We start from the raw sequence: 14,418 nt of genomic DNA on the forward strand, positions 1-14,418 counted from the left end.
ATAAATATATATATTATTATATATATATGGTCAACTTACGAAGGTGTGCACACAAGATCACATCCCGCCCTGACGGTAGTGTCTACCCTTCTTCAGGACTCTTCTACGGAGGGGCCAGGGTTAGAGCAGACCGTTTCTGTCCAAATGAACAGCCAACAGGGGCCGTTTGTTCCACTTGCAGTTGGCCTTGTGCAAACTTGGTGTTGGCCAAGGCCAGGTCAGTATGCAATGGACAACTGTGCAAGTCGCTCTTGCAACTTCCTCCAGCAGCGTCCACACCCCTCAGTCCTAGCACAAGGCTAGAAAACCCGCAAAGGCCGAGCCCCGCCTGCCCCGCGTCTCTGCAGAGCCTCTGTCCACTCCAAGCAACATTTATTAAGGGGAACAGACAGCGAGGTGGGGCGGCGCCCGGGGCTGCCCTGGAGAACCAGACCTCAGGCGCCGCAAGGGTGCGGGGAATGGGCGCAGCGGGCGAGGGCGCCCCCTGGAGGCGGCGTCAAGTGGCGGACGACAGCTTCCGTCGGGTGCTCTCGCTGCAGCGGTGCAGGATGAGGTCTGCGCTGGGCCGTGGGGGTACAGCGGGCTGCGGCTTCGCGCGGTCGGTCTGCGACTGCTCCTCTGCGGGGTACAGTGGCCGGTGAGAGGGCCTGGCCCGCCCCTGTGCCTGGCCTCGCCTCATTGTCCGCGGCGCTCGGGTCTCCCCTACTGCCTGACCCAGCCCAGAGGTGAGCGCTCCCGCGGCTCCCGGCGCTCTCCGCCCCCTTGGCCAGGCCCCGCCCCCTGGCCAGGCCACGCCCCCGCCCCACCTGGCCCCGCCCCCGGCCGGCTGGCCCCGCCCCACCTGGCCCCGCCCCGCCCTCCCTGCACTCACGCGGCGGGCGCGGGGAGCTCTGCGCGCCGGGTCGCGCCTGGCGGCGCCGCTGCTGCAAGTAGCGAACACTGTTTCGTTTGTAGGTGTCCTGGCTGAGGCGCTTCCGCGAGCGCTGGTGGATGCTGTGCGCGTTTCGGATGGACGACCTGGGCCCAGCGGGTTTGGGGTGCTGGTCAGTGACCTGGCGTCCCTGCGGCGCCCGCACCCCTACCCCCCGAGATCCGGGTTGAATGGCCCGAGAAAGTGGGGAGCGGCAGAGGATGGGGGTCTGGGGTCCCGCACAGCCCGGGCGAGGCGTGAATTTGGCTGCTTCCACCCCCAGGAAGTCCTCAAGTCTAGGACAGCGCCCAGGCGCCGTCCCAGTGACACCGGGCGTGCCTTCACTTTTGGGTCACACCCCTGCTTTCCTGCGACCCTCTTGTGGCAAGCCCTCGGCGCTCTAGACCCGGTGCTGCCCGCTCCACTACCCCCTCCCCCCCACCTCCTCCTGGTGCAGACACGCTGCGGATCTCACATCCCAGCTCCAGGGATTTGCTCACCTGCGAGGTGGCGCCCCTCGGCTCTTGATCGGGCGAGGGGCTTGGGCCTGGTCCTCACCGGACTTCTGCAGGTACATGGACGGGAAGTAGCCTGTGACATCGTCTTTCCTGCAACAAAAGGCAGTTGCAGAGGAGGAGGGTGCTAGGGGAGGGGGTTCCACCAAATAGCTCGGGCCAAGGCAGCTGGGGTTGCAAACACTAGTCCCTGCCCTTCTGCGTCTGAGTTTCCTCATCTGTGCAAGGGAGGACCTCTCAGCTGTGACACTGGAGGGGAAGGAAGTTCCCAGACCCAAATCTCTCTATACCTCTGCCATACTGTATGTGTCAGCTTTTTCTTCTATTCACCAGGTCCTCCTGTGTTTTCTTCCCAAACCTTTAGTTTTGGGTTTTGGCCTTGGTAAAATAAAACCTGTGATGTATCCTAAATAAATATGGTGTAAGGCAGGGATCTCGTTAATTTTTTCCCCATATGGACATTGGTTACAGCGTCATTTGTTGAAAAGGTTTGCCTTTTCAATCTACTACTATATTTGGGGGTGGAAAAAAACTGCATAATACAAACTTCACTCAGTAAAAGTCTAACTCTTCTTGGCTGGTGGGAGAATCAAGCAGATTCTCAAGAGCACCTGGTGGGGTTAACAGAATGTGAGTCTAAGACATTAAGTCTGCCTCCAAGTCCTGCCTCCAAGTGTCCACCCAGGGCCATGCTGAGGGTGGGTGTTGCAGCTACAAACTCCCTGGGACCCTGAAAATGTATGCAAGGACCTGGGAGTCCCAGTGGCTTCAGGGAAACAGCTTTGCAAACCCCTGGGTGTTTCTGCTTTTCCCAGAATCAGAAAAAAATTACTATTTCTACATTTATTTGAAGAATTGGAAATTGCAATGAAGGATTTAAAAGGAAAAGGGATGACAGGGTCTGCTCTACCAGTTTTCAAATATAACAATTAGTGCAAAGATTAAAAGTGTTGCTGGAGAAAGAATAATAATGGGCATGGCCCCAAGTAACAAAGGAATATGTGCCCACTCACACAGGGACATGGAACCTCTCGAGACAGGCAGAGTGGGGTTATCACCTGCTAACAAAAGGCAACGGCTACCACAATGGAGCCCAGAGGGGTAGTGGCTTACCCAGGGTCACACAGCCAAACCAGCACTGAGCCCGAAAGGTCCTGCCCCACACGAGCAATGACTCTCGGGGTAGGGCCGTGGGAGGGAGGGGCACACTCTTACCTGATGACCCACCAGCCGTCCAGGAGCTTATGAATGACCTCGATGGTTTCACCCTCCTGCAGGGATATCTCATCCCCCATCACAGAGTCATAGGCTTTGATGGCGACGTAGCACTCACCTGAGCCATGTGGGAGGGTATGTGGTGTGAGGGGCTGCCTAGCCCCAGGCTTGCCACTCCTGCTGTTGGGACCCCCTCAGCTAGCTCTCCTTCCTCCCTGCCTGCTCCTTCTGGTGTCTCTCTGCAGCCTCCTCCCATCCACTCGTGGGGGGACCCTGAACTTCCGTCCTCTTCCCACTGTCTACAGGGAGCTTGCCTACTCCCAGCCACCACCATCCAGACCAGGGTCAAGGCCTGACCAGGTGGGAAGTCAGGTACCAACTATCAGCACCTTGGGCTCAGTGTACACACTTCCTGCGGATGTTCAGAAGGAGCCATACTGCCAGACAAAATTGTGAAATCTCACCATTTTGAGATCTGGGCAACCAATTCTAATTTTTTTCAAACTCCACCTGGGCCACATCCAGCCTCAGGGTCGCCAGTCTACCCCTTCAAGGCAGTAATGATGTCTCCACCTCCCGCCAGCCCTCCTTCACGACCCTCAGGTCTGCTATCATTCAGCTTCCTGCAGGTCCTGGCGCAGTTCAGCTGCTGCCACATGTCCCAGGTACCCAGTCACTGCCCACCTCTATTCCACCTCCCGGTTCCCTGTCCTGACCAAGGCCGTGTCCTGTCCCTGGCCTGCCAGGCCCTCCAGACAACAGGGCTCAGCCCTGACTCCCCTGTCAGAGGAGTCACTTCCGGCCTCTCGGTGTCCCTGGGCGCCCCTCCTGCCTGTCTCCCCATACAGCTGCCGCCATGGCGGGCAGAGGCACCTTCATAGTTGGGCTCCGGGTCCTCAGCCTCATCGGGACTGTCCAGGGGTTCCAAGTAGGATGCCGGGACCCAGCCACGCTTTGTCTTCATTTGGCAGAACCACCAGCCTGTGCCAGGGGCGTGGAGCAGTAAGTCACCATGGGGAGGGGTGGTGAAGACGCTCGACACAGACACCCAGCACTCGGATTCAAGAAAATCACCTTCCCCACATCCCACGCCCAAATCACACACCTCGTGCACACAGTCGTGGCTCGGAACCCGCTTCACACGCATCATGAAGAGAGGCTCGCCACCCCCCCATGCAACCCCATCACGCACGGTCACGGCGGGGAGTATGTGCAGGTAACCCAAGTCACCCCGGGTGCACACTCAGAGGGGCGGTGACGGAAGCATGGAGAGCAGAGTCGGGGCCCCTGGTGGGAGCTAGAGCTCCCCTCAACCCCGGGTCGGGCAGGGAAGAGACCGGAGGCCTCCTTGGTCGGGGCGGTGGCCATAAGCCAGACAGCAGGACAGGAAGGCCCGGAGGGCTGGGGGCTGACCGCTCTGGCTCTTCTCCACGACGTCCACCACGTCCCCCGTGGCCAGCGCCATCTCCGAGCCCGAGTTCTTCCCGTAGTCAGCGATGGCGCGGTACGTCTGCAGGATGATGGGGCCTGTGATGTCTGGGCAGAGGGGCGGCAGGGCGAGTTGACACTGAGGGGTGGCCAGACTCGTCCCGGCAACCCCTGCATCCCCCACGGGGGCTCCGGCACCCAGCTCAGGCACCTCAGGGTGGAGAGCAGCAGCGCCGGCCCCGCACCGTCAGCGCCGGCAGGTGCCTGGGGCCACACGTTTGACCCACTTCCCTTCTTTCTCCTGTTGAGTACCCAGGGGCCCAAGCAGCCCTTCGGAGCCCCAGGCGCACGCGGACTGCGCGGGGAGCTGGCTGGACACAGCCCCGCAGGTCTGCCGTGGAGCGAGAGTCCAAAATCCCAACCCGCCCCAGGCAGCGCCGCAGCCGCCTGTCAGGCGGGGTTGGGGTTGTGTCCTCCCCGCCCAGGTGTGCGGGCAGCGCCCTGGCCCTGGCCCCTGAGACTGCGGCTGTGTTTGGAGACAGGGCCCTTCAGGAGGTGATTATGGCCAAGAGAGGTCACAAGTGGGGGGCCCCGTCCGGGAAGCATGATGTCTTTCTAAGAAGGGGCGGGGGCACCAGAGCTGCACAGAGGGCGCAGCGGGTGGGCAGCGGCCTGCAAGCCAAGGGCTGAAGCCTCCGCCGAACCCACACCTGCCGACACCGTCACCTTAGACGTCGGCCTCCAGAACTGCGAGCGAGCTCACCCCTGCCGGCCGGGACTTTGGGAAAGCTGCCCCGGCTGACAAGACGCTGCTGGTCCCTGGACCACACGCTGAGCGGCCCAGAAGGCAGGGGTGTCCCCCTGACCCGGGGGAATCCTGCCCCACCACTCAGCAGCTGTGCGACCCTTGGCAAGAGTCTCAACTTCAGCCAAGCCTCAATGTGTCCGACTGTGAAACGGGGCAGAGCACAGCGGGCCTAGTCAATGTCATAGCGGTGACTCCGTGAGTTCAACATGGCAACAGTGCAGCCAGCACCCGGCGCTGGGGGCGCGCTCCACGGCGGTGAAGCGGGGTCACTAACCATCATCGCACCACAGCGACAGGCCCGACAGGCCCCGACAGGCCCCGGCAGCGCGGAGGCCGGACAGCCGGCGGTGCGGGCTAGGAACTGTACCCTTGAAGGCCGTGCAGTGTTGCACACTAACATTATCTCAGGAAAAAAGAGACTAGATCACTAAAAGTCACAGAGAGAAGCACTTGCACTTCAAATAAACTATTGGTAGGAAAAAAAAAAAACTATTGATAGAAAAAAAAGAAAAAAATTAGACACAGTCACGCCCCTGCATCACCCTCCGGAACCTGCTGGTTCATTCCGCCACGGCATCCCCTGGGTGTCAGGAGCGGGTCTGTGTGGGCTCTGCAGCCCCAGGGAGGGCAGCACTGTCACTCCCAAGGAGCCCCCTGGGCTAGCCAGTGACCCCCCCCAAAGATCCCAACTCCTTAGTGAGGTCACCAAGACCCTCGCAGCTGCTCTTTTCCTGCAGTCAGAGTCTCAATCACGTCAACAGTCCCCCTGGGTGGCTCAACTTGGCCACTGCCCCCCTAAATCCCCCCTCCTGCCCTCTTACCAGCTATACTGCTCTTGCCATCTTTAGGCACCAGGTATGTCTCTGGCTTTTTCACCCTGTGGAAGTAACAGTGTGGGTTAGACACTAGCTCCCCCTGGGGAAAGGAAGCTGCCTGCAGCCCTACAGAGCTTCCCAAGAGAAGGCAGACGCCAGGAGTGGGGGCCCGGCAGAGAGAAGGTGGTCTGGACTAACAAGGACAGGACAAGCCAGTCGAGGGAGGGGCCCCACCTACTGCAGACCCAGGAGAAGGTGCCAGCTGCAGAGTGCCCTCCACCCCAAGCTCGCAGCCAGATGGGGCGGGGTGAGGGCAGATCCTGGGCCATCTTCCTCGGAGCCCAAGGGGAGGCTCTCCCAAGCAACTGGGAGAGGGCAGGGGAGCCGCCCTCCTCCCCTATTCCTGGGGAGCCTCAGGGGCCCTTAAGCACCAGCCAGAGCAATGCTATGTGGGTGCCTCCCCCCACACTCAGTGACCAGAGGAGAGAGCAGGCCCTTCCCCAGGCTGACTGAAGCAGAAAGTACATACCCCTGAGGACTTGCTTGGCCCCGGTGTGGGGATGGCGAGCACCGGCGGAGGGTGAGGGGACAAGGCAAGTGCTTAGCAATTAACAAAGGCCACCAACCCCCGCTCCTCTCCCAGTTCTCAGAGCTTGTGAGCAGGGGACAGCGGGGGACACTGTTTCCAGAGGCTCCAGGCCCTACAGCCAGGCAGTACCAGGGTCAGGATGAGGACCTCAGGGCTCTGGATCCCTAGTCCAGAGTGCCCTCCTGGAGTGCAGGTGGGGACTAGGCTGGGGTGCTGGGTGGTTCAGATCACCCCAGCTGGAGTCCTGCCCCCTCTTTGGTTGCTTCCCCTCTCTGACAGGCCCCTCATCTGTAAAATGGGGAAAGTCCCACCCCCCCAGGAGGCCAGGTTCACCACCCCACCCCTCTCCTGCCACTCACTCGTTGTCCGAGGGAAGTTTAAGGTCATCTGGGCGAACTTTGAAGAAGTTGAGGAGGTGGGGGCATCGGGAGATCTTGACTGGCAGGCCCATGAGCCCGTTGAAGTACTCGGTCAGCGTGCCCTGGCGGTTCTCCGTGGCCCGCTGCCCATCAAACCACCTTGGGGCTGGTCAGCCGGGGAGGGCAGCAGAGAACCAGTGAGCACATTGGCAAGGTCAAGGCCCAGTGGGGATGGGAGTGGAGAGGGCAGCTTGGAGGGCAGGTGTGAGGGGCTGGAACAGGTAACCAACACCCACTCCTCACCTGGCAGGTGGGGGATGATCCTGTTTTCAGCGCTGATGTCCCCTGCCTCTATAGGAAACATCTCCTTTAACATTTTCTAGACAGAAGAGGAAAAAAAGATGTGAAGGAACATTCTGGAAGGAATATTCTGTATTACAGCACTGTAAAAGCACAAAATTGGAAACAACCTAAATACACTTCTCATCATTCCAGCTAGAAACTTCCCCATTCACCATTCCTTTCTCTCCCATGGCACATCCAAGCCACCAGCAAGTACTTCTGGTTTGAGTCCCAAGACCTATCCAGAACCTTACCCTTCTAACTGCTCCCACTGCGGCTAAGGAGTCGCAGCCTCTCCCTGGGCTTATGTCGGTCCCTCTTCCACCTTTGTGGGGCCTCAACCCAGCACCCAGAGGGATCCTCTGAAAACCTAAGTTAGATCCTGTCCCTTCTCTGCTCAGACCCTTCTTGCTCTCAACTCAGAGTGGAAGTCAGGCGTCAGGCTAGCCTGCAAGGGCCCACGTGCCTCGCTGCGTAGACAGAGTTGGGGATTACACTGCCTACCTCGCTTGTCTGTTCTGCCACCACCTTGCGCCATTCACTCTGCCACCACCTTGCGCCATTCACTCTGCCCCAGCCACCCGTGGCTACTCCAGACCCAATAATGCCTCAGTACCTTTGCACTTGCTATTTGTATTCACACCCCCCCCACACACACACACACACTAAGCGTTTTCTCTTTCTCAAGTCTTTGCTCAGCTACCAACCCCCCATTGAGGACTTCCCCTCCTTAACCAGCTCTCCCTGGCTCCCTTCCCTGCTTTATTTTTCTCCACCATTCTAATTACTTATTGTTTGTTTATTTATCCTCCTGACACCTCCTTACAAGCAAGGATTGGGATTGGCATTTATACCACCTTGAGTGGCATTTCCCTGCTGACCACATGGAACTGCCTGGCACTTAGCAGTTGCTCAATAAATAGTTGCTGGATAAATGATGAGTTCACCAACTAATAAAATGGGCTAATGCTACAATGGAGCAGCTCAGAATAGCTGAGCGAGGTGAGTTGGAGTTACATACATAGCTGCATGAGCCTGGCTCAAAAAAAATGTCTCTCGTGGTGGTAAGAAGATAGAGAAGGAAGCTAACAGCACGCAAGGACTTTTTCATAAGACTGAAAATGCACATTCAGCACTGCTATGTGCTGTTCTTGGACATGTGTGTGCGTACTCAGTCACCCAGGGCAGGGGCTGGGATGGGGATGTGGGATGACGGGAGCCTTCCATGTCTTTTATAATATTTTACTTCCTGTATCTTGAAAAAGCCTCATCGTGTGGGGCACTGGGTGAACAAAGCTGGCTTTGGTATTCTTTGCAGGTACCTGTGCTTCACTGCCCATTCTTCTCACGAGAGAAATGCAAGAACCCGCACAGTTCCAGGACTCCCTTCCCTGGTTGAAGGAGGGCCCCGCAAACGGAGTGGCCTTTTGGGGACCTGCTACCCACCTCTTTCAGGTCCAGAACCTGGCAGCCACGCTTTGCACACCATGGCCCCCTGGAGGCCCTCATTTCAGTCTGACCAGTCACTGGCGTGGGGAACCCTGCTGGGTTCTCTCATGTAAACCTTGGCAAGAGTAGACACCCACAAAGCAAGGTGACCCAGTTTCGGGGTGAAACAATCATCATGCTCCCTCTGGTCCACCAGGGGCCTTAGTGACCAGGGGTGAAAGAGCCAGCTCCTGGGATAGTCACCTCTGGGGACACTGGCCAGGCTGCCGCCGAGTGGACAGAGGAGGTCTGTCCCTTAAGAATGCCCCCTTGAGTTAGTGGTGCCTGGGGGCAGAGGTTGGTTGGAAAGATGAAAAAGCTTTGGAGATGGAAGAAGTTCTGTGGATGCACTACTGAATGCCACCAAACTGCACACTTAAAAATGGTTAAAATGGTAAATTTATGTTCTATATGTTTAGTTGAAAAAATAATTCCGCCTTCTCTGTGAGCTGGTGGGTGGGAGACTGGGGGGACTCTGGTTCTTCCAGCATTGGGGGCACCTGGCCTGTTCTCCCTGAAAGAGCAGGAACTGGGTACCCTCCCACCCCTGGCACGCACGTGCCCACACTCACGTGGAACTCGTAGATCTCGGTAAAGCGCCGGTAGACCAACTTCTCAGACAGATCTTGCCACTTCACCAGGAACATGTATACCTGGGGGCCAATGGGACAGATGAGAGCCTGCTCTCTGGACCATCGAAAGGGCACCAACTCCAGGGACCAGCAGCTACCACCACCTAGCCGAGGACCAGGGCAAGACCTTCTCACATATGAGCAAAAAATGCTCATCTGTAAATTGGAGATAAAAGTTGGGGCTCCCTTTTGGGGCTTGGATGCAAAGCACAGGAGGTGAGATACAAACAGGCTGGGCTCACACAGTATAAGAACTCGGTCACATATGGCACGCTCCATTGATATGAAAAAGAAAGTAGATTTGAGGTTGCCAGGAACTGGGGGACTGAGGTTGTGGTGTGATTGTTAACAGGTGTGGAGTTTCTTTAGGGTAGCAGTGAGAATCTTCTAGCAATGACTGTAAGGGTGGTTGTGCAATTCTGTGACTACACTGCACACTATAGAGTCATACCCGTGCCCTGGGCGAACCGTATGGTATGGGAATTATATCTCAATCAAGTCAATATTAGAAAGAAAAGTGGGCCCCCATTTTTAAATTTTTTTTTTTTTTTTTTAAGATTTATTTATTTATTTATACAAGCACTGGGTACAGTCAGAAGCGTGGGAGGGTGAGAGAATTCACCAGAGCCAGAGCAGGGAGCAGAACAGGCAGATGGACCGAAATACACTGCTGAGGGGAGCAGCGGGCGCAGCAGGAGAGGTCTGTGCACCATGTGGGACCCTCGCCAGTGGCCAGGGATCGAATTGGCGCTGCAGAGGCTGCGGGCAGCTTCGCAGCCCAGCATTCAACCGCTGCGCCACCAGGGGAGGCCCCATTTTTAAATTTTTTTTAAAGATTTATTTATGCATACAATCACCAGAGACAGAGTGAGAACAGGAGCAGAACAGGCAGATGGACCAAGGACACTGTTGAGGGGAGCAGCGGGAGAGACAGGAGAGGACTGCCGCACCACGTGGGTATCTCCCTGGCCAGCCGGGAATGGAACCCACACTGGAGAGGCTGCAGACAGCTCCCACAGTGCTGTGCTCAACCTGCTGCACCACCAGGGAGGCCCCCTTTTTAAAATTTTTAAATAATAGCTCTCCTACTGGGTATGAAACAGTTTTAATTATAAAAGATATTTTATTCTGGGGCCTCCCTGGTGGCCCGAGGGGTTAAGTCTCGGCACTACGAAGCTATCACCAACCACTGCAGCACAAATTTGATCCCTGGCCAGGGAGCTACCCAAATGGTTCAGCAGACCTCTCCTGTCTCCCCTGCTGCTCCCCTCAGCAGTGTATTCAGTAGATCTGCCTGTTCTGCTCCCCACTCTGTCTCTGGTGAATCCTCTCACCATAAAACCTCTCTCTTTAAAAAAATTTTTTTGTTTTGTTTTAATACCTGATAGGAACAGTGTCACTACATACTTCATCTTTTTAAATGGATGTTTGAAGAAGTAATGGCAGAAGTTGCATAAGGGAATATTATAGAGATGTAAAAAAAAAAAATGAGCTCATTTGAGGGAAACTCCAGGATGTTATAAGAAAATAGAAACAAAAACAAAAACACGTCACCTTGGGTGCCTCCCTGGTGGCGCAAGGGGTTAAGACATAGCACTATGAAGCAGTCTGCAGCAAATGCAGCATGAGCTCACCAGCCGGCCAGGGAGCTACCCACATGGCACAGCAGACCTCTCCTGACTAGCCTGCTGCTCTCCTCAGCAGTGTGTTTCAGTAGATCCACCCCCACTCTGCCTCTGGCGAATCCTTTCACCCCTTCCCCACCTCTGGCTTGTACCCCAGTTCTTGTATGCATAAATAAATAAATCTAAAAAAAAAAAATCGGCCTCCCTGGTGGTGCAAGGGGTTAAGCAACGCACTATGAAGCAATCCACAGCGACTGGCCAGAGAGAATCCCACATGGCATGGCAGACCTCCCCTGCCTCGCCCACTGCTCCCCTCAGCAGTGTATTTCAGCAGTCTGCTTGTTCTGTTCCCCACTTTGTCTCTGGTGAGTTTTCTCACCACCCCCTCATCTCTGGCCTGTACCCCAGCTCTTGTATGCATAAATAAATAAATATTTAAAAAAAACCCACATCACCTTGCTTGTTATCTGTATATAGTAAAGAAGAAAAAAATATTCATGTGTGTACCTACTTATATTTGCAAAGAGAAATACAGGAAAGATGAGAACTAGAATGAGTATATCTTTGAGCATACATTTTTATAAAAATTTTTATGGCTAATCACGTATTAATATCTGCATATTTCAAGATAAAAGTGAAAATATTGTTTTAAACCTCAAAATTGGAAATAAACAGAAACGAACTTAACTATATATCAAATGGGTAGCAACCATATCAAAGAAAAGTGGAAAGAAAAAAATGCAAGTGAGTTTTATTACAGTACTTTTCCTACCCTTAGTCTAAAGATAAAAGAACTGCAAAGAAAATAAAAATTTGTCTTCCTAGGTTAATGGGTGTATTGTTGATTGTGTGGGTGCCATAATTCTGAAGGACGTTGATGTGTATTGTAGAACTGAGCCAAGAAGCAAGTCCATCCACCTTGCTGGGCGCCAGCCAGAGTTCCCACAGTGAGAGACGGCGCCACAAGCATGAAGTGGTGAAAGACAAGAGTGACGTCAAGTGGCCATTTTCCCTAGCAATGAGCAGGTCTAGCTTCCAGAGCGTGGCTTCTAATATCACTCCCCCGCTACAACGAACCCGGAGTCCTCAGGGAAAGGGTTGAATTCTAGGGTTGGTCTGGGAGAGAACAAGATAAGCCAAGACACCTCGGGCCAGAGTAAGAATGTGTCAGAGGGGCATAGAAGCCACTTGAAGGAGCGCCGCCGACTGGCCAGTCTGGACAACCTGAGCATTCAAATAAGTAACAGTAGCAATGGATTATAACCCACTGCATAAAAACAGTTGAGATCAGGGAAAGAGTGATGAAAACATCCAGATTAAAGGTTAAGTAGGCAAATGAAACGCAAAAGATGGTCCTGGATCGGATCCTGAACGTGGTCAAGTAGGACAGTTCATAAAATCTGAATAAAGTCTGTGGGTGGATAATGGAGCTTTGTCAATGTTAATTTTTTGGTTTTGACATATCTGCGTTGTGGTTGTATAAGGGAATGTCCTTGATTTGAAATTATACACCTGGTAGAATTTAGGGGTAAAGAAACAACTTCCTCTTACAAGATTCAGAAAATACAGAGAGAGAAAAGAGGGGAGAGAATGTGGGTGAAGAAATGTTAAAGTTGGACCTCTCTGGTGGCACAAGCCACTGCAGCACCGGTTCGATCCCCGGCCAGGGAGATACCCACATGGCGCTGCAGACCTCTCCTGTCTCACCCGCTGCTCCCCTCAGCAGTGTGTTTCAGTCATCTGCCTGTTCTGTTCCCCACTCTGTCTCTGGTGAATCCTCTCACCCCCTGCACCTCTGGCCTGCACCCCAGTTCTTGTATGCATAAATAAATCTTAAAAAAAAAAAAAGAAATGTTTAAGTTATTGGTACTTTGGAGGGGGCAGATTTTCTTTAAATTTTAAATTATTTCAAAATTAAAAAGTTAAAAGGAAGAAAGGTCTTGGCACAGAATATTAAATATACCCTAAAAAGTGCCATACAATTTGCCAGTTCTTCCCTGGGCTCCCTCTGGACTTGGGGACCCTATCTTTGATGGGGCAGACACTTCCTCAGTCCCAGGACAGGTGGGGAGACTTGGGGCCCCTGTGGTGACACAACTCCAATGTAACCGACCCCACAAGCGGCTGGGGGGACAGAGAGCGCTGCCAGCCTCCCCCGACCCCCCAGAGGCCCACTCCCTGAGAGCCGGGCCCAGGGAGGGCTGTCCAGAGGCGCACCCCTGGAGGCAAGCGCTGGGTTTCGGGGAAGAGGACGCGGCAGGGAGAGGGGCCTCCTGGCGGGGCGGGGGTCAGGGAGTGAGGCGGACCGGAGGCCGGCTGTCCTCCCATGCAGGGATGGGGCTCCCGGGGCTCCGGGGCGCGCCTCTTCTGGGCGGCCCACATCCAGGGCTGAGGCGCGCAGCGGCCCCCGCGATCCTCAACCCGCGGCCGCCCAAGGCGCGCGCGTCTGGGGCCCAGACCCCGGGTCAGCGCGGGCCCTCTCACCTGCCTCCCGCCCCCGAGACGGCGGTCCCCGCGCTCCGGGGCGCCCGCGGCTACTCACGTAGTGCTGGCTGGGGACGAAGCGCTTCTCGAAGCCCAGGAGGGCGATGCTGCGGATGAAGGTGTCGCCCATGGCTGGGCCGAGCGCGGGGCCGAGCGCGGGGCTGAGCGCGGCCCACTCCCCCGGGGCGCTCCCGCGCGGGCTTAAATGGGCTGGAAAGAGGAAGTGCCTTCTGGCCTGGCGCCTGGGGTTGGGGGCAGGACCCGGCAGGGAGGGCGCACAAAAAGGTTCTGCTTCTGCTTTCCGCTTCTGGGTTCCTCGAGCTCCCAAGAGGCGGCTGTGTTTGTCCCTGTCCTCCCGTGGCCCCCCAGGTCCCAAGGGGTGCAAGCGACCCGTGCCCATCACCGCCCTCTCCTCCTGGCTCCCTCTGCGCTCCTGGAACAGCCAGGAGCTCCCGCCCCGGGGCCCTTGCACGCCTTCCACCTGCAACCTCTTCTCCAGCCTCCATTTTCTACAGGTTTCTGCTCGAATGGTGCCTCCTCTGTGAAGCCTTCCTTGATAAGGTCACATAAAGTACCAAAACTTTATACTTTCCACGCTCCCACCCCGCCCTGTTTTTTTTCTTCAGGGCATTTTTCAAGACTGGCCTCTTACTGGTTTTATTTTACTTTTAAAAATGTTTCTCCTTACCAGGACATGAGCCTCATGAGGGCTTGGCCTCTTTCGGCAAGGAAGGACTCCAGCCCTTGAGCTGGTGCCTGGCACACTGTGGGCCTTTCATACACACATGGGGAGTGACTGAGGTGCTCCTGAGAGAGTGGATGGGCTGTTCCGTGAGTGTGGGCTAGCAGGTGCACATCTCCGGCATGTGGGCGTGGCTGAGCAGCAGCAGCAGCCAGGACAGAGCTTGAGTGACTTCGAGTTCCAGTCCTGATTAAAGAGTTGGCCTCAGAGGCGCGCAGTGAAGCGGGACCATAGGTGCTGGGAAAAGGAGATTTGGGTGGAAGAGGTCAGGAGGGAGGGCAGTAGGGTGCCAGGGGAGAGTCTGCGGTCTCCCTCACTTAGTCTGGCTGCTCAGGCAGGCAGGTGGGGCCTGGGAGGCTAGGTCCGTGGAGAGCTGGTCCAAAGTCAGACCCAGGCAGTCTGGATGGGGCCAGTCTGTGGTCCTGAGCTGCAGATTCCAAGATTGAGACCTGGTAGCAAAGACAGA

The 14,418-nt window shown here is 55.7% G+C and overlaps 1 protein-coding gene across 1 annotated transcript; it reads right to left on the minus strand.

Moving 5' to 3' along the window:
* Positions 1 to 496: 496 nt before the first annotated feature.
* NCF1 (neutrophil cytosolic factor 1) lies at positions 497 to 13,358 on the minus strand. The gene is made up of 11 exons (XM_037508048.2): positions 13,269 to 13,358; positions 9,042 to 9,122; positions 6,943 to 7,018; positions 6,640 to 6,805; positions 5,698 to 5,753; positions 4,054 to 4,176; positions 3,514 to 3,621; positions 2,641 to 2,758; positions 1,411 to 1,518; positions 872 to 1,017; positions 497 to 618 (listed from the first exon to the last, which is right to left on the minus strand). Exons 1-11 carry the CDS (start codon positions 13,338 to 13,340, stop codon positions 497 to 499), a joined length of 1,176 nt encoding a protein of 391 aa, XP_037363945.1. The 5' UTR covers positions 13,341 to 13,358.
* Between the last annotated feature and the right edge of the window lie 1,060 nt (positions 13,359 to 14,418).

Source organism: Talpa occidentalis, unplaced genomic scaffold (genome assembly GCF_014898055.3).
Source record: "Talpa occidentalis isolate TD23 unplaced genomic scaffold, MPIMG_talOcc4v2.1 talOcc4.12, whole genome shotgun sequence".
NCBI classification, from domain to species: Eukaryota; Metazoa; Chordata; class Mammalia; order Eulipotyphla; family Talpidae; genus Talpa; species Talpa occidentalis.